This window comes from Ictalurus furcatus, chromosome 3 (genome assembly GCF_023375685.1).
Source record: "Ictalurus furcatus strain D&B chromosome 3, Billie_1.0, whole genome shotgun sequence".
Lineage (NCBI taxonomy): Eukaryota > Metazoa > Chordata > Actinopteri > Siluriformes > Ictaluridae > Ictalurus > Ictalurus furcatus.
In genome coordinates, this window is record NC_071257.1 from 30,375,392 (window position 1) to 30,402,323 (window position 26,932).

The 26,932-nt window shown below is 40.3% G+C and overlaps 1 protein-coding gene across 3 annotated transcripts; it reads left to right on the forward strand.

Annotated features, from left to right (window-relative positions):
* Positions 1–15: 15 nt before the first annotated feature.
* pkd2 (polycystic kidney disease 2) lies at positions 16–15,565 on the forward strand. 3 transcript variants are annotated; one of them, XM_053621984.1, is made up of 15 exons: positions 16–1,042; positions 2,517–2,630; positions 4,428–4,561; positions 5,791–6,041; positions 7,626–7,850; positions 8,234–8,462; positions 9,110–9,280; positions 9,374–9,555; positions 10,302–10,422; positions 11,874–11,972; positions 12,105–12,226; positions 12,321–12,438; positions 12,775–13,001; positions 13,272–13,419; positions 13,655–15,565. In XM_053621984.1, exons 1-15 carry the CDS (start codon positions 637–639, stop codon positions 13,880–13,882), a joined length of 2,775 nt encoding a protein of 924 aa, XP_053477959.1. In that variant the 5' UTR covers positions 16–636; the 3' UTR covers positions 13,883–15,565. The 3 variants fall into 3 exon arrangements, with proteins under 3 accessions (XP_053477959.1, XP_053477960.1, XP_053477961.1); XM_053621985.1 differs by having other exon boundaries at positions 18–1,042; positions 12,838–13,001; XM_053621986.1 differs by having other exon boundaries at positions 18–1,042; positions 12,841–13,001.
* The last annotated feature ends 11,367 nt before the right edge of the window (positions 15,566–26,932 follow it).

A 26,932-nucleotide genomic window follows, 5' to 3' on the forward strand; every position in this document is an offset into this window, starting at 1 on the left:
AATACTATTTAGTGAGGCGGTATGATATTTGGGACACAGCCGTGGAGAATTTGGGGGGGAAGACTAGTGGGAACAAGATGGCTGATACAGGACAAGAAGAATGTTTCGCCTCTTTTTGACAAAATAACCGAGGACTTGGGCATCTGAAAATACTGTGGAATTTATCATTTAAGCAGTAGGCGTGTAGTTAAGTGTTTTTTTGTTTGTTTGTTTGTAACTTTGGTATTTTTTCCTCACTAAACCGTTAACTTCATACCAGGGTGAAGTTTGTTGTTTTTTTTTTTTGGACGAAGTGTTCCCTTTACGTATTTCTGTTTAGTCAGTAAATAATGCTATTTTGTAATATTTTATAATATTGTTAAGTATTTTAACAGTTTACAAACCAGTTTAAAACAATATATATATATATATATATAAAGTTAGCATAGCATACTTTGTTAACTTTGCGGACGCTGAAAATTGTTTTGCTTGAGATGTAGGGTTACTTTTGTTTTTCTCCACTTAGCGTTTTTGAAACTGTTCATACTGTTAATACCTGGCTTTATATCACAAACTATGTTTTTCTGAAGCTCCCACTTATATTAAAAAAAGCAATATAAATTAAACGAGAGAGAGAGAAGAAAAACCAAACAAAAAATGAGCTCTAGTCGAGCCCGTTGTCAAACAGCCAGAGCTCCGAGCTCTGCGCATGCGCACAAGCCGCCGCCGGCTGAAGGACTGGAGATGGAGAGGATGGAGCCGCAGGGAGAAGTGGGGCTCGGGGTCCCCGAGGATCAGTCCTCTCCGTCTTCTAACTCCAGCTCCAGACAGGCGTGGAGCCGGGACAACCCGGGATTCGAGCCTGAAGACGGCATGGAGGCGAACTGGAGCCCCGGGCGGAGGTCCTTATCCGACACTTCGAGCAGCGGCAGCAGCGGACTCGGGAGTTTCACCGGCGGGAGCAACGCGCGCATCCACCGTGGACTTTACCCGACTCCTCCCGCTGATGGACTTCAACATAAGCCGCCAAGCTTGGGAGCGAGGATTCTGGAGAAAATCAGACGTAATGCATGCCTTCTGAGCTCCTCATCATTGCTTACTAACTTTTGAGCTTAACTGTTCATTATATAGTGCAATATTTCAAAAGTTTGACCATTTTCAGGGGTGTACTGCAAAAGTAAAGTCACTTATTCCCAGAAAAGTATGGGTTTTTTGTTGTCATTAATTAATCACCAGAGCCATATCTCCCTACAGTTCTTGACTGGTTTCCTACTGAGGCTAAGCAGGGTTGAGCCTGACCAGTACCTGGATGCAAGACCTCATGGGGAAAATTAAGGTTGCTGCTGGAAGTGGTATTAGTGAGGCCAGTAGGGGGCGCTCACCCTGTGGTCTGTGTAGTGACACTATACTGTAAAAACAGCACTGTCTTTCGAATGAGACGTTAAAAAACCGAGGTCCTGACTCTCTGTGGTCAAAATCCCAGGATACTTATGGTAAAAGAGTAGGGGTGTAACCCCATTGGCCCTTCTCTATCATGGTCCCTTAATAATCCCCATCTCCACTAATAGCTGGTGTGTGGTGGGTGTTCTGGAGCACTATGGCTGCCGTTGCATCATCCAGGTGGATGCTACACACTAGTGGTGGTTGAGGAGATCCCCTCTATACAATGTAAAGCGCTTTGAGTGTCTAGAAAAGTGCTATATAAATGTAACTGTACCTAATATCATGTACACATCTGGTATTAAAATACATCTTGAGCGATCCGATTACAAGTGGCCATCCTAGGCGGATTTCTGTTTCCACTTCATATCTCACGTGACCACTTTTTCTTCATCTTAAGTGCTTTATCCTGTTCAGGCGTGAGTCAGGAGCACACCTAGGATGGGACACGATCCCATCCATCCATCCATCCATCCACAGCAGGACACCATGCAGACACATGTTCGCACCTATGGTCAATTAACAGTAGCCAGTCCACCTATGTGCATGTTTCTGAGAGGTGGGAGAACATGGGAGAACCTGGTGCAAACCCACGTGGAGAACATGAGTAGCTCAGTGACCACTTGTGATGGGATTTTCCAGTTTTGCCCATGGTGCTGTTTAAATAGGCAGTTGATCGTATGTTGCATAGATGCCTTCATGTTCAAGCAGTGGAAACGTTACATGGTGTTCTATTTGGGTCCAAATATACTGCCTATAGAAGTGGTTGAGGGATGCCTCATGCTCCAGACCTTACACTTTGATCGTCTGTGATGAATTTTAATACCATGTGTGAATGGGGAATGAAGTTCCAATCCTTGCAAATGAATCCTGATTCTGTAAACTCGTACAGTAATATCCCAGAATGCACTTCAACTACTTAATGTACAAATGAGATACACTAACAGGTACAGAATACCTGAAAGTTTTTAGGAAGTAAGGCACCATTCCAGACACGGTGTTACCTTGTTTTTGAACGTTTATGAGACATTACATTTGGTAATATTGTGTAATTGTAATATTGCAGTTTGATGTTGAAGTCTGCTCGATGATTTCAGTTCTGTGGGGTACACGTCTCCTGGAGGAGAGGGACAGCAGCAGAGAGATGTACCTGAAGAACGTACTCCGAGAGATGATCACCTATGTCCTTTTCCTCGTCACCTTATGCATCTGTAAGTGAAGCACACTGATGCGTAATAAACTTCTCCTAACAGGTTTGCACTTGAAAGAATTACTACTGCCACCATAGTACTAGGTGTTTTCCAAAATATAACATGCAATATTGATGCATTTTGCAAATTATAACTAGGAACTAAATATTTTTGGTATAGTCGTCGCAGTGAAATTTTTTTTTTTTTTTTTATCCATTTATAGTTACATTTCATGTTAAGTTAGTTCCTGGTATAATTTACAGCATGCTATAGCAACTGCAAACAGTCGTTTCCTCATCAGCCTCTTTTTTTTTTTTTTTGACATTAATAAGTTTTTTTTTTTTAAAAAATACAGCAGCATTACGTTCCACAGAAAACGAAAAGCCCTCTGTCTCGAAGACATCTTTGTTATAGAAAACTTTATTACAGAAATTAATTACACGTTTTCTTAAAATCTGTTTATGCGGAGTGGCTACCATACAAGGCCTTTTGTAAGTTTTACTATAGAAACGATAACACACTATTATATACAGTGATGTGCAAAAGTCTTAGGCACCTGATTTTGTTTAAGTGCAAACTTTGTTATAGACTTTTATTTTATGACTTCTACATTTTTGAGTCAGTACAAACACATTTTAGATTTCTTAACATTAGTTTTCCAGCACAAAATTAAATGTTACAGAATTTTTATTTTTTTTTTGTATGTTATTAAAGAAAGCAGCATCTTATGTAAGAGACCACTTTTCAGAAAAAAAACAAAACAAACAAACATAATGAAGGCTGCTGGGTTCTGCTGCAAAAATAAGAAGTAAGTGTGACAGTCAAGAACCGTGCCTGGTTCTGCAAGATGCTCAGTAAAACGTACAGCTCATTTCATTATATAACTGTACTAACTAGTAGTACCTGAGACTACTTTTATTTATTTATTTATTTATTTATTTATTTATTTTTAAGCAAAGGGTCATCATTCCAAATATTGACTTTGTTTCATTTATTGCTGTTTATTGCTCTTTTTAGTATTTTTAAAAATATAGAAACATTTAATTTGATTATTAGTGAAGGGAACTTTGCTCTACAGCATAACTTTGCACATGCCTGAGACTTTTGCACAGTACTGTATACAGTATATAAATCTGTGACTTGCCTTGCAGCTTGAGCAACTTTCAGAGCCGCGATTAAACAAAATGAATCAACACCTTCTGACCAATCAGATTCAAGAATTCAACAGTACCGTAGTACAATTCTCTGTTAATGTCACTTGATTTTAATGCTGTAGTCATTGGCTTAGTGTTTGTATTTGTGTGCGATTGTAACTGGACTCTACTTCATCATTACTTTATGGAACTTCTCAAACTGTGCCAGTGATGACAGCACAAAAGTAGTCTCCTGTCTGAAGAAGACTGGAACTGGACGAACAATTAAAGAGCAACAAGATGACTTACAGTCGCGTTTTTCCAGTTGATTACCTGCAATCAGAAACATAATATGGAGATTTGAGCATTCCAGGTTCAGTAATAAGGAAAAACATATGGTCCTGTTTTTTTCCCTACTGGTTTGAAAGTCTGGCTTTGGCTGGATCGTTATACAGTTTCCTGGCAGAACCATTTTAGCACATGAGGCTAGCTTTGAGGGAGCAAAAATGGAAAGAGGGGAAATACTCCTAAAGCCGTCTTAGAAGAAAAGCAGGCCTGTGAAGGAACTGCAAATTTTATAGCACTCCAGTTCTATATATATAAAAAATAAAAAGACGCAAGAAACGAATTTATGGGAAGATTTTAAAAAAAAAAAAATCATTTTTTTTGTCTGAATGCGTTTCAGTAACATACGGGATGGTGAGCACTAACATGTACTACTACACCAAAGTCATGTCTCAGCTCTTCCTGGACACGCCGCTGTCGAGTAGAGATGCCACCACCTTCAGGAGTCTGTCCACCATGGAGGACTTCTGGAAAGTAAAGACCTTTGTATTGTATTTCAATTAAATAACGTTGCTCATGTTCTTTTTATACAGGTGCATCTCAAAAAATTTGAATATCATGGGAAATTTATTTATTTTTTTTCTGTAATTTAATTCAAAAAGTGGAACTTTCATATGCTCTAGATTCATTACACATAAAGTGAAATATTTCAAGCCTCTTTTTGTTTTAATCTTGATTATGGCTTCAAAAATCCAGTATCTCAAAATATTAGGATAAAGAATTTATAAGACAGAAATGTCGAACTGAGAAGATCTCTAATCAGCTAATAAACTCAAAACACCTGCAGCCTGAGCCTTTAATCTCTCAGTCTGGTTCAGTACACACAACCACAATCATGGGGAAGATGGAAGTAAATGTTGCATTTCATTTGGAAATCAAGGTGCCAGAGTCTGGAGGAAGAGTGGAGAGGAACAGAATCCAAGTTGCTTGAAGTCCAGTGTGAAGTTTCCACAGTCAGTGAGGATTTGAGGAGCGATGTCATCTGCTGGTGTTGGTCCACTGTGTTTTCTTAAGTCGAGAATCGATGCAGCAGCTACCAGGAGATTTTAGAGAACTCCATGCTTCCATCTGTTGACCAGCTTTATGGAGATGCTGATTTCCTTTTCCAGCAGGACTTGGCACCTGCCCACCGTGCCAAAACTACTAGTAACTGGTTTGCTGACCATGGTATTACTGTGCTTGAATGTCCAGCCGACTCACCTGATCTGAACCCCATAGAGAATCTATAAGAGACACCAGACCCAACAATACAGACGAGCTGAAGGCCGCTATCAAAGCAACCTGGGCTTCCAGAACACCTCAGCAGTGCCACAGGCTGATTGCCTCTATGCCACGCCGCATTTATGCAGTAATTCCTGCAAAAGGATTAAAGCCCTGACCGAGTATTGAGTGCATAAATTAACATACTTTTCAGAAGGTCGAGATTTCTGTATTATAAATTCTTTATTCTAATATTTTGAGATACTGGATTTTTGACTTCCATGAGCTGTAAGCCATAATCATCAAGATTAAACCAAAAAAAGGCTTTTAATAGTTCACTTTATGTAATGAATCTAGAATATATGAAAGTTCCACTTTTTGAATTAAATTACGGAAAAACCTAACTTTACCAAGATATACATTTTTTTTGTGTGTATACATTTTTTTTTTTCTACATCTGTTTTAACATGTGATCATTAAATGAAGTAAGCCCTTCATTTCAGTACACAGAGGGGCCTTTCCTAAATGGGATGTACTGGGAAGTGTGGTACAACAACAAGAGCCTGCCGGAGAACCAGAGCCTCATCTATTATGAGAACTTGCTGTTGGGAGTCCCACGTCTGCGTCAGGTCAAAGTTCTCAACGAGTCCTGTCCTGTTCACGAGGAGTTGAAGGACGAAGTGTACGACTGCTACGGAGTCTATGCAGCTGCCTACGAGGACAAGAAATCATTTGGACTGAAAAACGGCACTGCGTAAGACAAAAAAATCAATTCACTTAGTATGTAAAACTCAGTGTTTTATGCGTTTATCATGAAGTGATGTGTATTATGCTGTATTTTGTAATTAAGATTGTATGTTATGTAGTAAAGGTACTTTTTATTGTATAGATTATCTAACATAGCAAACTCCTAGCAACATGGTTTCAATTGTAAAAAAAAAAACAAAAAACATTTTTTGTGATTTGTAATTTAAAAAGCTTTTACGAGTAGTAAGAATTCAAGAAGTATATATCCCTAACAATTGTTTAATTATAACTGAAAGCTGTAAAAACTCTTATTTTCTATCTGAACAGAACTGTGGGCGTGTCACATCACATACTGATTGACAGTGGGGACTTACCTTGATGTTTAACACTTTAATATCTACAAAAACCAAACCAGCGCAAAGAATTTTACAACAGAATTATTTTTCTTCTGCAAATGAGGAGGGTTTATTTTTAATTTATAATTTTCTTAATAACTATAGATTCTTTATATAGAGTATATTGTATAAGTGTTTCCCAATCCTGGGCCTCAGCAACATTGCACATTTTAATGTGTTGAACTAAAGATCATAAGTCCGGGCATAAAGTGTGTAATTAAATCATCCATTGCGCTGGTTTAAAAATTTGTCCTGCGATCTTGTGTACTTCCACAATAAAAATGGAAGCATGAATGCAAGTCACCATGAAATGAATGATCAAAAGGGTGTAGTCTGTCACAGAACACATAAAACACAAAATGACAGTGGATTTCATTTTCTGGAAGATTTTCCAGAGTAAATTTGTGCTGGGCGGGGGGTCTATGAAACTTATTGTAAATGTAAAAGGGTCTCTGGTTCCAAAAATGTTGAGAACTGCTGTACTAATGTTTAAATTCGATACACCAGCTAATATACTCAATGTAACTAGAGGTCGACCGATTTTTACCGATAAGTAAGTTGGACGGTATCTACCTGCCGATAACCGATTAATCCACCATTGATTGATTTTTTGCTTTGATGCTGAATGAAAATGCAGCACTCAAAGTAAAATATTGCCGAACTTTATTACAAAAACAAAACGTACTTACTGTACCATGAACATGTACTGTATTTAAAAAAAAATGAAATAAATATTAATATATGAACTATTAATAAATATTAAAGTAAATAAAAAATATACATCCAAACTGAACCAAAAAGTAACACCCCAAATAACAAATAAAAACAGAGACATCCAAAATGAATCAAAAAACACTTCAAATAAAACAACAAAATTTCAGTGATAGTTTTTATTTCTCCTCTAGAGGCCGCTAGAAGTACCGTATAAGGACTGCGGACCCTTCTCAGCCACTTCTGCAACGGACACAACCGGGAAAAACTATCCGTGTAGTTTTTTGCCGATAACCCATAGTTCCAGCGATCGGTTATCGGTGCCAATTAATCGGCAAAACCGATCAATCTTTCGACCTCTAGGTGTAACTGGTTACACTTTTAGTAGTTTGTAATCACAAACATAGTGGCACATTCACACTCGGCTACATTAGGCTTCTACGAAACAGTCTGAAACCCTGTGTGTGTGTGTGTGTGTGTCTCAGGTGGGTGTACTCGGAGGAGAGCAGCCTCGGGGAAAGCAGCTACTCCGGTGAAGTGGCCACATATAGAGGAGGAGGTTTCTATCAGGATCTGTCCCGCACCAGAGACGAGTCCGGCAGGCAGCTGCAGGAGCTGAAGGCCAACCTGTGGCTGGATCGAGGCACCAGAGCCGTGTTCCTCGACTTCTCGGTCTACAATGGCAACATCAACCTCTTCTGCATCATCAGGTACACACACAGATCCACAGGAGAACTCACTGCAAGCGATAGTTGACTGATCAATCAATCAGCTGAATCAGAGTGAGGAAAATATCTGCTGGTTATTGAGAAAAGGATATTTACTTACAACAACTTTATTACAAGAAACTATTTCCAATTTAATTTACAACAGAAATAACTACTGACCTAAATGGCACCGAACGGATATCAAAATAAAGATGTACACATTTCTATAGCGGTGGCGTTTATTAGTGTACCCTAATTTCAATTCCATTGATTAAAGTAAAATTTAAATAGTAAAATTATAAAGTAATTAAAAAAAATAAATCACAATAGGGTGCACGGTGGCTTAGTGGTTAGCACGTTCGCCTCACAGATTACGTCATTTACAGATTGCTGGTGGAGTTTCCAGCCACAGGGGGCGCTGTGACTTCATGGCAGTTCCAGACTGTGCGCTTGGTGCGCTACGTGTCCAGCTGGGACCACTTTGTGGGGATGTGTGAGGTCATCTTCTGCTTCTTCGTGCTGTACTACATGGTGGAGGAGGTGCTGGAGATCCGGCTGCACCGCCTGCGCTACTTCAAAAGCTTGTGGAACTGCCTGGATGTGCTCATAGTAATGGTACTGCAGCATACTGACTTAACTCGCACCCTGCCCAAGCAGTTAAGATATAGCGGAGAGTTTTTTTTTTTTTTTTTTAATCCAGTGTGGGTCCTGATGGATATTTCGCTGTGTTTGCTTGCTCTAATTATCAGCTTCATTATTGAGAACTTCCAGAATTTGAAATGAGTGTGTTGGAGCAAATAACGCTGAAATATGTAGCGCAGGAAGACCAGGAGTAGGATTAGAAAGTACTGAGCTACAAAGACTGGTTTAACTCTATTCTTGGGACAGTCATGCCTCGTCAACAGAGACATTGTTATTTTTAGTTACACTGAAAGTTGGGAGAATTGGCGATGAAATATTTTACATTCGTTAGATTTCCTTCCTAACAAGACAAATGTTTCCCCCATGTTGTTTTTCTCACTTGCCTCCCAACTTGCGACCCGATCGGTAAGGAGGTAAAAAAACAAAAAACAACACTTGACATAACTGCCCATTTCTGAAAAGATGAACAACCTTAAAAGCAGCCACGTTCCGTCACTCCCCGTAGGATTACGTGGAAAATTAGCGCCGACATGTTTGAGAAAGTGAAACGTTCCAACGTTGCATCATAATACTGCATATCTCATAATACTCAGCCCTGTTTCTCTGCATATCTCTCTTAGCTCAGCGTGCCAGCCATCATTATGAACATCTACAGGACATCAGCAGTCAGCAACGGGCTGAAGTTTCTGCTGGAGAACCACAGCACCTACCCGAACTTCAGTCCGCTCGCTCGTCTGCAGGTTCAGTTCAACAATCTGGCCGCCGTCATCGTCTTTCTCGCCTGGGTCAAAGTGAGCCTCTTATCTTAGCCTCTATATCCGTTCACTGTTTATCCTCTGTCCAGTTCACATGTTCAGCAGCAAACTCGGTCACTCTTTCTGCAGCTATTCAAGTTCATCAATTTTAATAAGACCATGAGCCAGCTGTCCAGCACCGTGTCCCGGTGCGCTAAAGACCTGCTGGGATTCGCCATCATGTTCTTCATCGTGTTCCTGGCCTACGCGCAGCTGGCGTACCTGGTGTTCGGGACACAACTCAACGACTTCAGTACCTTCCAAGCCTGCATGTGAGTCCAGGAGCCCCTTAACTCTGATGTCTGCCTGTCTATCTGTTTCTTTAAGCATTTTATCGCAGAATACAACACATTAAAGTGAGGAATAAAACACTTAGTGGCAACCATTCATAGAAAAATGCAGTTCTACACAAAGCAGAGTTACTGTTCTACAACAACAACTGATACTTTTCCTATAACAGCGCATACCAAAGTGTTTTTATTTATTAAAGAAGGACGCACCATACATTTTATTCATTTGTTGTTGCATTTAATGTCGAGGAAGGTCCATGTTATCTAAGGTAAGTTCCTGTCATCACTTTCATTATAGCAGATAGTTGTTTATAGCTTCCTCTCTGTAAAACCTGAGAAACCACAAACTCAACTTAATCCACCCAGTCAACATCATCTGACCAATCAGAATCTGTAATGCCTCAATTTATGTTGCATAACTTGTGGTAGAGAAAGGCGACCTTGGATTGAGAGAGTCACTATCTGAAATAACATTATTATTATTATTATTATTATTGTTGTTGTTGTTGTTGTTGTCCAGCAAGTTTAAGTGTTGCATAACCTCTTTGCAATAACTTGGTTAAGTAATTGAAAATGGATCAGTAATCCTCAAATGATTCAAAGTTTGCCATTGCCCTGTGTGTTTGTTTTTAAGCAATTGTAATATAGCGTTTACATTAAGAGGAAAAAAAAAACAATTCTTAAAGTGTCTTCTCATACTTACTTTCTCTCACCGTCTCCATGTGCAGTTTCACACAGTTCCGGATCATTCTAGGAGACTTCGACTTCTCGGAGATCGAAGAGTCCGACAGAGTCCTGGGGCCGATTTACTTTACCACCTTTGTTTTCTTCATGTTCATGATTCTGTTGGTGAGGAACTTCAGTTGTTAAGGAACTGGAGTCCATTGGGCTTCATGAGTGAAAAGAAAATCAGACTTGGATCTGTTGCTGATTAAAGTAGGAGTATGTTTACAATATAACGGTCGTTATTTGGTTTAAACAACATACAACGATAACTTAAATCGGATCAAAGCCACGGGATTTCAGGAAATTCAGCAGTCTGTATTTTAGTGTTTCTTTCCCTTTACTACATCTTTACATGTGTACAAACGTAAATAAATAGAGAAGAGCGCCCACACGTTAATTTAACACGATCTAAAGCAACATTATTATTATTATTATTATTTTTTAAATGATGCTAAAATAAAGTTTTTGCATTCAGGTAGAACTTTATTGTGTTGCGCTTTTACAGAGGGTTTATAGGCAGCTTGCAAATCAAACGTAGAGGCTGAAATATTATGCCTTTAGGAAATAATACAATTATTCTGCAGCTCATGTAGACATAGTCTTCCCATTATCAGATGATTTATGTGCATGTAAACTCAATAGTTGAATTGTGGCCAAAACTCTATTAGTTGAATGAATGAATGCCTTTTATTGTCACTATACACATGTACAATGAAATTAAGAGCCACTCCTTTTTGTTCCGTGCCAACATGTACAAAAACTTAAACAAGATAAAATAAAATAAAATAAATAAATATAACAACACAAAGTAAGTAAATAATAAATAAATAAATAAATAAATAAATAAATAGTGCCCAGGGAGGAGGGGGGGTGGGGGGGTACTATAAAATGCACAGTTCTGAGACACTATATACCTATTCTGTGAAATCAGTACATGTATGTGTTTAGAATGGTTATAGCTTTTGGGAAAAAACTATTCTTGAATCCATTATATGGCCAAAAATTTCTCACCTATATGTGCTTGTTGAACTTCCCATTCCAGATTTAGTCCCCTTTTTCTGTTATAAGCTCCACTCTTCTGGGAAGGCTTTCCACTAGATTTGGAGCATGGCTGTGGGGATTTGTGATCATTCAGCTACAAGAGCGTTAGTGAGATCAGACACTGGTGTTGGGATGTTGAGGAGGTCTGTGGTGCAGTCGGCGTTCCAGTTCGTCCCAAATGAGATCAGTGATTTTGAGGTCAGGGCTCTGTGCAGGACACTCGAGTACTTCTACTCCAACCTTGGTGAACCATGTCTTCATGTAGCTCGCTTTGTGCACAGGGGCAACAGGTTTGGGCAGCTTAGATCCAGTGAAGGGGAAATTATAATGCTACAGCATACAGAGACATTCTATACAGTTGTGTGCTTCCAACATTGTAGCAACAGTTTGGGGAAGAATCACATGTGGGTGTGATGGTCAGGTGTCCACAAACTTTCGGCCATATAGTATGAGTATATATACAGTAGTTCTATAGAGCCAACTGGTTTCTGTAATGATGACCTTTTTGTTAATTATTCCCTTTCTCTCTTCAGAACATGTTCTTAGCCATCATCAATGACACGTACGCAGAGGTGAAGGCTGATATGGCACAGCAGAGATCCGAAATGGAGATTACTGACCTCATTAAAAAGGTATTTTAAGCACATGGCCTTTGCACCTCATTTGCTTTGAGAAAACAAATCTCAGGATCTAAATCTAGAGAAATGCTAAAAAATAAAAATAAAAGAATGGAGAAATGCATAGAAAGTGGTGTGCTTTATCAGGGCTACCACAAGGCCATGGTGAAACTCAGGCTGAGGAAGACGGCGGTGGATGATATCTCTGATAGCCTTCGTCAGGCAGGAGGGAAACTCAACTTCGACGAGCTCCGGCAGGACCTGCGAGGGTGACCAAAACTTTGCCTTACTAAAATTCTTAACGATGATGAAAGCACAAGATTGATGTGCGTGCTGAGTGAATATGCACTGGTGCATTTGCAGAAAGGGACACTCGGACGCTGAGATTGAAGCCATTTTTGCCAAGTACGATCTGGACGGAGACCAGGAGCTCACTGAGCACGAGCACCAGCAGATGAGGGACGACCTGGAGAAAGAGAGAGTGAGTAAATAAATGGAAAGTTAATAGGCCTGATTTATGAATTTATTTGTAAATCGTTTACAAGAGCAAGAAAAGTGTAATGATAAATTGTACGTTCGAGGTAATTCGGATTATTTTAATTTTTGTTAAATCCTGACTGCTGTTTTAATCTACTATTTTGTGAAACTGTTATGTAAAAAGAAATGTTATTTGAGGCAAATGCGTGACTTATTAGTTAATTATTACTTATTAGCTACAAATTTACAAACAGCTGATTAACTATATTTAGAGTTGGGGGAAAATTTCTATTTTTATCTGAACTTTTGCATTAAGAAATATTCTTTGTCATTAAATCAGATGAACACACACATACAAACACACACTTGTACAGATGCTCAGTGTCTCTCACACACACGCCAGGAGGACTTGGATTTGGAACGCAGTTCGCTGCCCAGGCCTCTGAGTGGGCGGAGCTTCTCCCGTAGCCAGGACGACTCGGAGGAGGACGACGACGAGGACAGTGGACACAGTTCCCGTCGCCGTGGCAGCAGCTCCGGGGGTGTGTCCTACGAGGAGTTCCAAGTGTAAGCTTCTCATTTATGTCATGTCTAGAAACAAAAATATTAACAGAATATCTTAATCATATCAAATCATATGAAATGTAACGTGTTGAATAAGAGAACGTTCCGGAGACAGAATCAATAAATATCTATTATTTAGCTTTACAAATCGCTGAGTGTTTAAGAATCACAGTTGAAACAAGCCAAATATGAAATTTTGATTTGTGACCTAGCAAAAGTGAGGTGGATGTGTAGTGAGAAGTGTTTTTTTTTTTCTCTTTCTCTTCCCCTCAGCCTGGTGCGGAGGGTAGACCGTATGGAGCACTCCATTGGCAGTATCGTGTCCAAGATCGATGCTGTCATTGTGAAGCTGGAGGCCATGGAACGGGCCAAGCTGAAGAGGAGAGAGGTCCTTAGCCGACTGCTGGATGGTGTAATGGAGGTGAGGCCTTCACCATAAAGACAACTGAAAGTTCTCTACGAACCAGTGACAAGTAATCGGTTCTCACGAAATCCAGAGAAACGAGGGGCTGTAATCATGTGGTTGGCTCCAGAGAGCCCAGATTAATTTTGATATTTTTGTTTAGAATTTTTGCTACTTGCATCCAAATGTTCTTGTGTGCACATTCATAAGAATTTTTGCATTTTAACTCCTTCGTATTTTGTCTCTCTCTCAGGATGAAAGGATGGGAAGAGATACGGAGGCTCACAGGGAGCAGATGGAGCGGCTGGTGCGAGAGGAGCTTGAACGTTGGGAGTCGGACGACGCCATCTCTCAGGTCAGCCATCAGCAGGCTACTCCTGTTGGTCCAGGAGCTCAGCCCCGCCCACGCAGCACCCGCCCCTCCTCCTCACTGTCCACTGAGGGCCCAGACATCGGAGGCAATGGAGGTGGACACGTGTAAGACCTCTTCTACTACCCCCATGGCCTTATTAAGTATTCCAACACTAAATGATCACCTTATGTCAGCATTTTCCTTTGTTTTATGCACTCTGTATGTAAATATATATATATAAAATGGTACATTAATTATTAAGCAGGAGTGTATTCTGAACATTAACTAAGGTACAGTGGCACAAACTTTAATCAGCTTTAGACCAGGCACTAAGCAAAATAGGTCTAAGTTTATGCATAAAGGTCATTTTTGACAAAATGATGCAAGGTATTGGATTTTTTTTTTCTTTTCACACACACACACACGTGTGTGTGTGTATATATATTTAAATAAGTAATTTACTTATTATTTTCATGAGGTCCATTTTAGCATGAAATTATTTAATCACACTCTTAGTTTTCTATACCAATTAAATTGGAATGAGATTGTTTTAATAACCTAAAATATTTCATATTCAAATGCATTTGAATATTTATGAGACTATATGTCTATACTGCCACAAACAGAGTGAAAATTAGCATCAGAAATACACTGTATATTGAAATCACATTGTTGCTTTCTTAAACATAGAAAATCACGAGCACACTATCATCAATCATAAACTTTAATGTTTGGGATTTCTTTACCTACAGTAATGCTTGCTATGTTTGTAAAATGTTGCTAGTGTTACATCTCCATTACCACCAAGAATACGGGTGAAAATGTGCCATCCTAACTCATCTTCAGAATTTTTTTATGTAATTCTTTCATACATAGTGTCCTTATACATGGACAGTTCACTAGCCACAAACTGCATTCAAACAGTCTGAGAAAAAGATGAAGGATTTTATACACACACACACACTTGTTATTTCTGCATTTAGTTACTAATTTAAATGAACGCATCATACAATGAATGTCCCTCATTTTCAATACCAGTAATCTGAATTCATTTATATAGGGACTCATAAAGGTCACAAAGTACTTTTGTATTTGTATTTAAAGCACAAGCATTCGACCATGCCAGTTGGATAGATTTTTGTCACACATTTGTAGCTGCTTTCAGTTAATATAGTTGCACGAGCAGCATGCTTTGTCATGTAAACCTATACCAGGTGATGTATTCCTTATTAATGTTTTTTTTTTTTCTTCAATTTTATGCCTAATGTAACTTGAAACAAACTTCGATTCGGAGTGCATCTGCTTTCATAGGAAGCTTATCGTGTGTTATTTGACTCGTATAGCTGAAGTTGCAAAGTTTTTCACTGATATTAGTTTTGCCTCACCAGAAATTCAGAAATTCATTGTCAGTACTTTTATAATACTGAACTCCTATGTTACAATTTCTGTACCAATTTCATTATCTTTACCAAGATTTTAAAATATTTTTTTTGTGTGTGTGTCGGTAATTTTGTTCAAACTGTAATCTCAAGATGCATATTTTTTGACACACCTCTTCTCCACACTGCTTTTGGATACTGCATTTGTTTTGTTTTTTGTATTTTATATTCCTTTATTAAGGCTGATATTCAGTATGGCGCTATATTTTTCTATTTGCCAACGTATATGTATAATGTGTGCTCATATTCCAGTGAGAGCAGAACTTCTATCAGCAAACAGCTCTGGAGATTTGGCTCTGTATTTCTGAATGTTTTTAATCAGTATTACTGTTTTAATATCTGCATTGTTTTGAGAATAAAATATTTGCACATAGTCACAGTGCTGGGTGTTTTTCCACAGGGATAGAAAACCATGAACCATGACACTGGATAGTGAGAGAGTAAGATAGAAGTCTACAGTATCCAGGTGAGATTATGAATCAGGAAGGTGAATTAGAAGAACGGGGGAGGCAGACACCAATCCAAGAATAACGTTGGTAAAAATAAATAAAATAAAAAAAGCTGTGTCAACTGAATAGAACCAGCGGCTGGATAGAAAATGGGAGCTAAACTCAGTTACGGGGAGAGACAGACATTGCTGCAGATAATCAGTTACTAGTCATCTTTTCTATAGTTAAAACAAAAAAAGCAAAGAATGCAGCAAATCAAACCATACTTCAGTTAACAGCCACACATGCCTACAAATGACATTTCCAACTTCAGTGCTATTTTCAGTGCTCAGCAGTTAAGATGTTGGACTTCTAATCAGAAGGTCATGAGTTCAAATCCCAGGACCACCAAACTTTCACTGCTGAACCCCTGAGCAATGCCCTTAACCCTCAATGGCTCAGTTGTATAAACGAGATAAATGTAAGTCGCTCTGGATAAGGGCGTCTGCCATGTGCCATCAATGTAAATGTTACACAATCTTAACACAATAACTTAAAGTGCACTTAGCTCAGCTCAAATATTTGATTCTGGAACTGAGAGCGCGCAGCATGGAAGCTGATGTCCATTATCCAAGCCCTGCTTACAGTACATCTCAATGACTGGCCTTCTGTGGATGGAGAATATGATGTCTACAGCAGTGACTGGGAGGTGCAGTCAAGTGCACACCTCTACATTTCATACAAAGTGATATGAAACGGTTACACTAAAAAGAACATTAAAAAAAAACTAAGTTGTACAGTTTGTAGTTGAATGTGGAATTGGATTTCAAGACTGAAATCCATAAAGACGGCGCACCATAACACCACGGCTTCCATCTCCGTGTACATTTAGCCTGCTTTCTTTACCGTCAGCCTTACTGGTTTTTCCCACCACCCAAACTAGTGGACATCTTCACAACGGTGACTAGTCTATGATATTCCTATTACACACACACAACAGTGCAGGCAGTCAAATAAGTCAATGGACGAGCTAGGAATAGAGGGCCAAGTCATAAATGATACCCATGATCAACAAGGGTCAACGATCACCTCAGCAGATTTGATTGGTGTACCTTAGGCACAGTGAGGAGCAGGTTTAGGCAGCTATTATTGCTGGATTTTGTGTGAAAATGTGTGTCTGTGTTAGGCTGAGATGATTTCCGGTGTGACTGATGTGTAGTGAGGAATTAGGCCACATTAAAACAGATTAGTCTGCTTTGAAGTGCAGGATTAAATAGGTTAGGTCTGGACTGTGCTCTCACGTTTACAAATCCCACGTGAAGTATTTGTGTCCTGCGAGTATTGTGTTTTGTTGAAACTGTCACTGTAAGATCTGTGCAGAACGTCAAATAATTAAGCTGTGTGATGTATAAGGGCGGCTCACTGGCACTGCTCCAGGTTCGAACCTGAGTTTGAGCAGAGTTTAATAACAATAATTAGTTTTGTTCAGCTATTTACATGAGTTTCACGTTAATGAAAGCATTAAAGATTGTATCGATGTAACTCAAACTACAATAATAGTTAATAATAATGTTCTGTTTAAATCTAGAAGATGTCAAATTAAAGGGAGATGCAGCAGGGATTGTTATTAGTGATTGGAATTCAGAGAAATTGATCAAAATTGATTTAACACTGTTAAAAGTAGACCTGTTCAGTATGAAGTAACACTCCTTTCAAAACATCGAGGAACACAAAATCAGGAATAAAACAAATCTGAGGTTCAACCAAACATTGTGTGTGCAGCTTGAGCGATGCTTCATTTAATGTACAGTATCTCATAAAAGTGAGTACACCCCTAACATTTTTGTAAATATTTGATTATATCTTTTCATGTGACAACACTGAAGAAATGACACTTTGCTACAATGTAAAGCAGTGAATGTACAGCTTGTATAACAGTGTAAATTTGCTATCTTGCCACTGGAGTCCTCTTCCACTCCTCCATGACGACATCACAGAGCTGTGGATGTTAGTGACCTTGTGCTCCTCCACCTTCCGTTTGAGGATGCCCCACAGATGCTCAATAGGGTTTAGGTCTGGAGACATGCTTGGCCAGTCCATCACCTTCACCCTCAGCTTCTTTAGCAAGGCAGTGGTCGTCTTGGAGGTGTGTTTGGGGTCATTATCATGCTGAAATACTGCATACTGATCATGCTGTGCTTCAGTATGTCATAGTACATGTTGGCATTCAAGGTTCCCTCAATGAACTGTAGCTCCCCAGTGCCAGCAGCACTCATGCAGCCCCAGACCATGACACTCCCACCACCATGCTTGACTGTAGGCAAGACACACTTGTCTTTGTACTCCTCACCTGGTTGCCACCACACACGCTTGACACCATCTGAACCAAATAAGTTTATCTTGGTCTCATCAGACCACAGGACATGGTTCCAGTAATCCATGGGATTAGCAAACTGTTTGTGGGCTTTCTTGTGCATCATCTTTAGAAGAGGCTTCCTTCTGGGACGACAGCCATGCAGACCAATTTGATGCAGTGTGTGGCATATGGTCTGAGCACTGACAGGCTGACCCCCCACCCCTTCAACCTCTGTAGCAATGCTTGCAGCACTCATACGTCTATTTCCCAAAGACAACCTCTGGATATGACGCTGAGCATGTGCACTCAACTTCTTTGGTCGACCATGGCGAAGCCTGTTCTGAGTGGAACCTGTCCTGTTAAACCGCTGTATGGTCTTGGCCACCGTGCTGCAGCTCATTGTCAATGTCTTGGCAATCTTCTTATAGCCTCGGCCATCTTAATGTAGAGCAACAATTCTTTTTTTCATATCCTCAGAAAGTTCTTTGCCATGAGGTGCTATGTTGAACTTCCAGTGACCAGTATGAGGGAGTGTGAGAGCGATGACACCAAATTTAACACACCGGTTCCCCATTCACACCTGAGACCTTGTAACACTAACAACTCACATGACACCGGGAAGGGAAAATGGCTTATTGGGCCCAATTTGGACATTTTCACTTAGGGATATACTCACTTTTGTTGCCAGCGGTTTAGACATTAATGGCTGTGTGTTGAGTTATTTATACTCCAGACCTAAGCCCTATTGAGCATCTGTGGGGCATCCTCAAACGGAAGGTGGAGGAGCACAAGGTCACTAACATCCACAGCTCCGTGATGTCGTCATGGAGGAGTGGAAGAGGACTCCAGTGGCAAGATAGCAAATTTACACTGTTACACAAGCTGTACACTCACTGCTTTACATTGTAGCAAAGTGTCATTTCTTCAGTGTTGTCACATGAAAAGTTATAATCAAATATTTACAAAAATGTGAGGGGTGTACTCATTTTTGTGAGATACTGTATGTGTTTAAAATAAAATTGTGAACACCAATTACAACATTAAAAAAATAGAAGCTACATAGTATAAAACCTGAATCATTTTCACTATTTACGATTATGCTAATTGGACTAAAATAATAATAATAAAAAAACATTATTAAGAATCTACACAGAAAAAGCACAACTCTAAGTACTTTGTTTCATAACTTTGAAATAAATACTGAGAATTTAGCTGCTAACTGTGTAGACAACTGGCCACATGGTATTATTTACGTGTCGTTACATCATTTACAATAAATATCCTTCATCATTACAATCAACTTGTGGCAATTTGACCAAATGCAGAACCTTTCAAGCTGTAGACCTCAACATGGGAACAAGTGTTCTTGTTACTCCTGAAATCTTCAAAAATCCCGCCGAAAAGAAAAGAATGCAGCGAATCTGCAGGAAAGACAAGTCAACAGGACAAGCGTCTCAGCACTCAGCAGAACTTGCGCATGAACCTCAGCTTGATGTAGGTGATGATGAGGAATATGATGGTCATAATTATCAGGACTATGTGGTTCTGCCATAATCCCCATGTAGAGTAGTCGATTCCTTGGGCCTGGAGATGTTGCTCACCTGTGCAGCTGAGGAAAAAATTATAATTTTTTCCCCATGTTCATAATTTTGCTTACATTTTCAAGAAGGATTTCATTAAAAACGTACAGTTGCGGTCAAAAGTTTAGACACACTCATTCTGTATTTTTTATTTTTTTCCCCCCACATTTTATAATAATAATAAAGTCATCAAAACTCTGGAGTAACCCAAATGGAATTATGGGAATTATGTTGTGACAAAAAAATCCAAAATAAATCAAAATAATTTAGATTTTAGCATCTTCAAAGTAGATGCCCTTTTTGCCTAGAATTTCCAGAAATGTATTTTTAGCATTTTCTCAGTCGATTTCTTGAGGAATTTCCCTGAGATGCTTTTTAAACAGTATTAAAGGAGTTCCCACCTACGCTGGACTTTTATCGGCTGCTTTTCGGAATATTTCTCTCCGAGTCGTCCATTTAAAAAAAAAAATTTGCAAATAAAACGTTAGTTTTCTAACGAAAGAAATTAATACGTCAGAAGGATTATATTTTTGTCTACAACACCGATTTCACACATTTAATCGTACACCTTCAGATCAAAAGGATTTTATGATCACGAGAAACATTTCCATCGAGTGTCTACAATATTTTGACCGGTAGTGTATATAACATGGAAGCAGTATAAATGTCCAATTATTTGATTAGGGGGAAAGTAGTTTTAACATTATTACAGTATATTACATTCGTGTCACGCTGAAAAACAAAACCTTACGTCACATTATGTCTCGCATTAAGTGAAATACAATCAGAAGAGGGTTGCTTTTTTTTTTTTTTAAGAAATAAACACGAAATCTGAGTCAGAAGTGACTGTAATTCCCAGTTGCATTGCATTTCAGTTTAATCAGCATGACAGAGTTGTGCTGCACTGAAATGCAATCACTGTCCAGTCACAGCCACAGTCACAGTCATAAGCCATACATGAGGGGGTGGCTGTAATCAGAGAAGGGGAAACGTGTGTATTCCCATGACTTATTATTAAAGGTATTAATATGATTAAAAATACTTTTATCCTGGGATCTAGGAGTGCCAGTGTTGTGTTCTGCTTGGACATGATCACAACGTTACAATCATCTCGGTGCACAAACTATTGATGCTGTAAAATAAGGCGGTGCTACTGGTGGATGTGAATAAATTTTTGTTTGTCTGGACATGTCGAAGCTGACAAATCTCAGCCAGTGGGTGGTGCAACATTCATATTTCAAAGGCTATTACAGCACTCAGTCACATGGAAACTGGCTTTAAGTACTGAGCAAGTGTGTGTGTGTGTGTGTGTGTGTGTGTGTAGTTTATATACATGATTCCCTGAGTGGTGTTGGATATTAGTTCATCAGAGAGATTCCCACAGAATTTCAGTCCCACAAACTCGACAATCTCCAAAGCCTGTTGAGACACACCACAATCATCATGCTGCACGTCTTAATGCAAAGGTCCAACATTTCTGTCTTTGAACATATATTTTGAAAGAACATTCTGGCAAATGACGATTAGAAAATAAAGACTGAAGTATGTTAGGTATGCTAGTAGATGTTTTTAAACTACGCATTTGTCATCGTAAGTGTAGCTTTCCTAGAGAGTCTGGTACATTTCATCAATAAATGTGTCCATAAAACGCCTACTTTCACAGGAAGAGGCAATCTGACTGACATAGTTGATGACTACCCACAGACTTTTGCTTGTACCTGTACGCGTTTCATTCTCGCTGTCCCATCTATTAAAGTCTAGATTTGGTAGGAATTTAGATCGACCTGAAGCTGTCTAATGACAAATATGTGATTATAGACAAATGTAGTGTTTGAAATTGTTTGAGTAGGAAATAGGGGTTTTATTGTGAAATGGAAGTGCATATCCTGTACATGCAAGTGAGAACAGCCAATCAGATTGCAGCCTGCAAGATCCTGAAGTGTGTGGCCAGAAAAGTGTACAATAGATATAATTTACTTTGAACCCCAGGGGGCGGAGCATATGAAGCTGACACTAGCACCAGTGTGACGCAGTGAAGGTAAATATGTAGCATTGATTTCTGCTGTATATAAATGTTCTCTGTATGTTAGGTTGTGAGCGATTGTTACCGTGAGTCCGTAATGCAGGATGCTCAAGTACTTAAGCCAGGCGAGCCAGGCCATGACGGTTTCCAGATTCACCAGCAGACCTGAGAAGATCTACAAATAACCAATTTCTTACAGTTAGACAACTGCTCTATGCAAAAAGCTCTTAGTGAAGGAAGAGCCAAATAAAAGATGTAACAAACATGCCAACTATCCATCCATCCATTTTCTATACCGCTTATCCTACACAGGGTCGCGGGGAGCCTGGAGCCTATCCCAGGGGACTTGGGGAACAAGGCAGGGGGGGACACCCAGTGCAGGGCACAATCGCACACACATTCACAGACTGCAGACAATTTAGAGATGCCAATCGGCCTACAACGCATATTTTTGGACTGGGGAAGGAAACCGGAGTACCTGGAGGAAACCCCCGAAGCACAGGGAGAACACGCAAGCTCTGCATGCACAGGGCAGAGGCAGGAATCGAAGCCCAACCCTGGAGCTGCGAAGCAAACGTGCTAACCACTAAGCCACCATGCCCCCCGCCCCACGTGCCAACTAAACGGATAAAATAAAGTGCTTATGCAAGTGAGTAAAAAAAGTTTGATTATTCTGGCTCAGTAATACTTTTTCTGCATAAACAGTTTCATAAGTCTGTATTAAAATTAAATATCTGGCACACACCTTTACACTTTGTAAACCTTCTTAAACTAGACCAACTTACCATCATAAAGACAAAGGCCAGGTTCTGGAGCATGTTTGTGACGGCCACATCAGACTGACGAACAGAGACGGCTATGGTCATAGCTGTGGCTGTGTACACCACTAGAATCACTGTGAACAGGAATATGAAGAATGCTGCTGGTGTGAGCTTGAATCCTACACACACACACACACACACACACACACACACACACACACACACAATGCCGCTGTCAGAAGACATTCAATAATATGGGTTCTGCATTTAAAAAGCGACCAACATCACAATCTAACGATATTATGCACCAGCTCTATTTCTCACCAATCATAAAGTAGATGATACAGGTGAAGACTACAGCAGGAATCGTGCGCAGAGTGATTATGTCAGACAGGATCTTAGACAGGAAGTATACAGACATGCTGTAGTAGCCGCTGGTGTATTCATGTCTGAAGGAAGGAATGGAAGAATGGCAGGATTGTATCTCGGTTAGATAAATGATAGCTGAAAGATGCAAACACAGTTACAGAAATGCACCCGAAAGTATGGTGAGCGTCGTACGTACATGAAGAGCTTCCTTTCAGTGTTGAAAATCTCAGCAGCTGACAGTGTACTGAAACACTGATTTCTCACGATAAAGAACAGAGCCCCGAACCTGTAAAGCAAAACCTCACATAATTACACAGATATGTTTATCTTATTACTGGCATATAATGCATGTGCACTTTATTAGGAACACCTGTTCACCTAGTCATTCATGCAATTATCTAATCAGCCAATCATGTGGCAGCAGTTCAGTGCATCAAATCATGCAGATACCGGCCAACACGATTGTTTGTGCCAGACAGGCTGGTTTGAGTATTTATATAACTGCTGATCTCTAGAGTCTCTAGAGTTTACTCAGAATGGTGTAATAAAGAAAAAACGGAAAGGACGGAAACACCTTGTTGATGAGAGAGGGTCAACGGAGAATGGCCAGACTGGTTTGAGCTGACAGAAAGGCTACAGTAATTCAGATAACTACTCTGTACAATTGTGGTGAGCAGAAAAGCATCTCAGAATGCACAACACAAAAACTTGAGGCGGATGGTCTACAACAGCAGAAGACCATGTCTAGTTACACTGTCAACCAAGAACAGAAAGCTGAGGTTGCAGTGGGTACAGGCTCACCAAACCTGGACAGTAGCCTGGTCTGATGAGTCTTGATTTTTTCTGAGGAACACAGATGATAGGGTCAGGATATAGTGCCACCAGCATGAATCCCTGGACCCAACATGCCATGTGTCAACAGTCCAGACTGGTGGATGTGGTGTAATGGTGTGGGGAATGTTTTCTTGGCACACTTTGTGCCCGTTAATACCAAGCAATCAATCATCGCTTGAATGCTACAGCCTATTTGAGTATTGTTGCTGACCATGTGCACCCCATTCATGGCCACAATTTACCCATCTTCTAATTGCTACTTCCAGCATGATAGTGCTGCGTATCATACAACAAAAGTCTCAAAGTGGTTTCATGAACATGACAATGAGTTCAGTGTTCTTCAGAGGCCTCCCCATTCACCAGATCTGAAGCCAATACAACACTTTTGGGAATGTGGTAGAATGGGAGAGTCACAGCATGAAAATGCACCTGAAAAATCTGCAGAAATTGTGTGATGCAATCATCTCAACATCTCAACAAGGAATGTTTCCAACATCTTGTGGAATCCATGCCATGAATAATTGAGGCTGTTTTGAGAGCAAAATGGAGGCCCTACCTACTATCAGTATAGTGTTCCTAATAAAGTGCTCAGCAGGTGTATGTCGGTCATGTAGTTATTTCAAACACAGTACATGAAATATATGTGAACCATAAAGGGCTGGAGTCTCCATAAGTTACATCAGCATCATCAATGATAAAGACCTAGATAAGGTGCTAGAACTTCACGTGGGTCTCTTTTAGCTTATCTTGTGTACAATTTAAAGTTACAGTACCTGGCACAGCCTAACTTGCATGCAGCTGTTCATGTACAGGTAGATCGTAATGGAGATACAAACAAAGTCTAAAATGTATGCTACATGTCTGCTAATCACTGCAGGAAGTATTGGAGGTGCAGTTCAGTCAAGTCAGGTTTTGTTATTCTGATTTAACACCTATGCCAGGAACACTCCAGCATGACACGCTAATACACAGAGAGAAAACCAAGCTCAGGATCGAACCTGGGTCCTCAGAGCTGTGAGGTGTCAGTGCTATTTACCCGACATAAGGCTATTTATCACTCTCGCTCTCTCTGTCAGTTTTGTTCATGAGTATGATGAGGTAATTCCATAGCACTGGAAGCAGATAAGATTCAAGTTTCAGTGGACCAAAGCACCATTTACTTTCTTCTTTCTTTTGCTTTCTTTTTGTTCCTGTTTCTGAAGTATAGTGCCAAAGCATGCACTCAAATAAAAGCTCACGTGTGCAATCACCCCGAGTCTGCTGGATTCCTGAGTAGCAATTCCTTAGTCACTGCAATACTAGTTCCGAAAACCAAAAGCTACTCAGACCACAACAGATGCGAAATGGAGCAGAGTTTTCGCACAAATAGTGCAGTCATTGGCCCAAACGCAGGAGCAGCAACATCAGGCTCTTGTCAAACTGCAACGGAAACATCAAGACATGTTCACCCAAATAATGAACAAGTAGGTTGCAGATTAAACTGCCCTGAAATGTTTCTTCACCCTTTCCTGCAAGCCTGTCGTTAAGTTCTCAAACTCAAATGATGCAGATGCATACCTGGACACATTCAAGGCCACTGCCTCGGCCTGTGGTTGGCCAAGAAGTGAAGGGGCTTCTGATTAAAGCCCTTCTGATGGGAGAAACCCAGCTGGCAGCACACAGACTGCCGCCCGAGTGCCAGCTGGATTATCTGACAGTCCAGAGAGCAGGGTTCAAATGGGTCTCTGGAGGGACACTGCCGGTGCTTTCACTCCACGACGCTGGAGGAAGGGGGTCCACTCCTTTATCTTCGCCCGAGACTGTTAGACTCAAAGCGATGGCTGAAACTGGACCCAGCCCACCACGAGAAGATCATTGAATGGGTGATGACCTTCAGAGGATCCACAGCATGAAGGATGACAATGCATGGATTATTCCTTGGTATTTGGCATTACAACCGGTTAAGTTGGTGGCTGTGGCTCAGTTGGTAGAACGGGTTGTCCACTAATCATAGGGTTGGTGGTTCATTTCCCAGCCCACATGACTACACATGCCGAAGTGTCCTTGGGCAAGACACTGAACCCCAAGTTGCTCCCCATGGCAAGTTAGTGCCTTGCATGGCAGCTCTGCTACCATTGGTGTGTGAGTGTGTGTGTGAATGAACCTTCACCTCAGTCTGAGGTCCAGAGCGCTCTGGAGCAGGTTTTCATCAAGGATGTCTCTGTACATTGCTGCATTCATCTTTCCCTCGATCCTGACTAGTCTCCCAGTTCCTGCCACTGAAAAACATCCGCAAAGCCTTATGCTTCCACCACCATGCTTTACTGTAGGGATGGTATTGGCCAGGTGATGACTGGTGCCTGGTTTCCTTCAGACATGACGCTTGCCATTCAGGCCAAAGAGTTCAATCTTTGTTTCATCAGACCAGAGAATTTTGTTTCTCATGGTCTGAGAGTCCTTCAGGTGGATCCTTCAGTCCTTCAGCTGTGGCTTCCGTCTGGCCACTCTACCATACAGGCCTTATAATTGGAGTGCTGCAGAGATGGTTGTTCTTCTGGAAGGTTCTCCTCTCTCCACAGAGACACAGAGTGACCATCGGGTTTTTTGTCACATCCCTGACTAAGGCCCTTCTCCCCCGATCGCTCAATCTGGCCGTGCGGCCAGCTCTAGGAAGACTCCTGCTGGTTCCAAACTTCTTCCATTTACGGATGATGGAGGCCACTGTGCTCATTGGGACCTTCAATGCTGCAGAAATGTTTCTGAAAATAATTAATTTAATCCATTGTGGAATAAGGCTGTAACATAACAAAATGTGGAAAAAGTGCGGCGCTGTGCATACTTTCCTGATGCACTGTAGGTGTCAGCATGACCTCACTTACCTGTTCTGTATGCCACTTTGGTCGTATTTCACTCCAAAGTAAATGGCGCCAACAGTGAATGCCAAGAAGGTGGTCACTGCAAACTGTAGGGTGTGCACAAGGGTCAATGTCAAGCTTCACTATTCAACTCACAGGAAAATCAGGCAAGTATGTAGAATAGGTTTGAGGTGTATATATACATATATATATATATATATATATATATATATATATATATATATATATATATATATATATATATATATATATATGCACATTTTTATTCTTATAAGGTATGTTTCACAGTGTGAGAATAGTAAATCCCTGTACATTAGGACTAGTATATAATATGACAGTGTGAGAATAAGGCTGTGAGACCTGAGTTTGGAGCAGTAATCTCCTAAATAAGTATAGATGCTGACAGGTGACTTGGTGGCACAAAAGCATTTGCAGTGTGAAAGGCTAAGCTAATTGAGCAAATAGGCATTCTTCTCTGTATGTGGGAGCCACACAGTCAGGTGATAAGCGGGCCAGCCCTGTCTAGCTTTTCTC

What these genes read in the sequence shown, in the direction of transcription:
- pkd2 (XM_053621984.1), top strand. Translation starts at nt 637, where the DNA reads ATGAGCTCTAGTCGAGCCCGTTGTCAAACAGCCAGAGCTCCGAGCTCT. An exon ending in AACCTCTTCTGCATCATCAG is followed by an intron (nt 7,851 to 8,233) that starts GTACACACACAG and finishes CGTCATTTACAG; the next exon opens with ATTGCTGGTGGAGTTTCCAG. An exon ending in TGCTGGATGGTGTAATGGAG is followed by an intron (nt 13,420 to 13,654) that starts GTGAGGCCTTCA and finishes TCTCTCTCTCAG; the next exon opens with GATGAAAGGATGGGAAGAGA.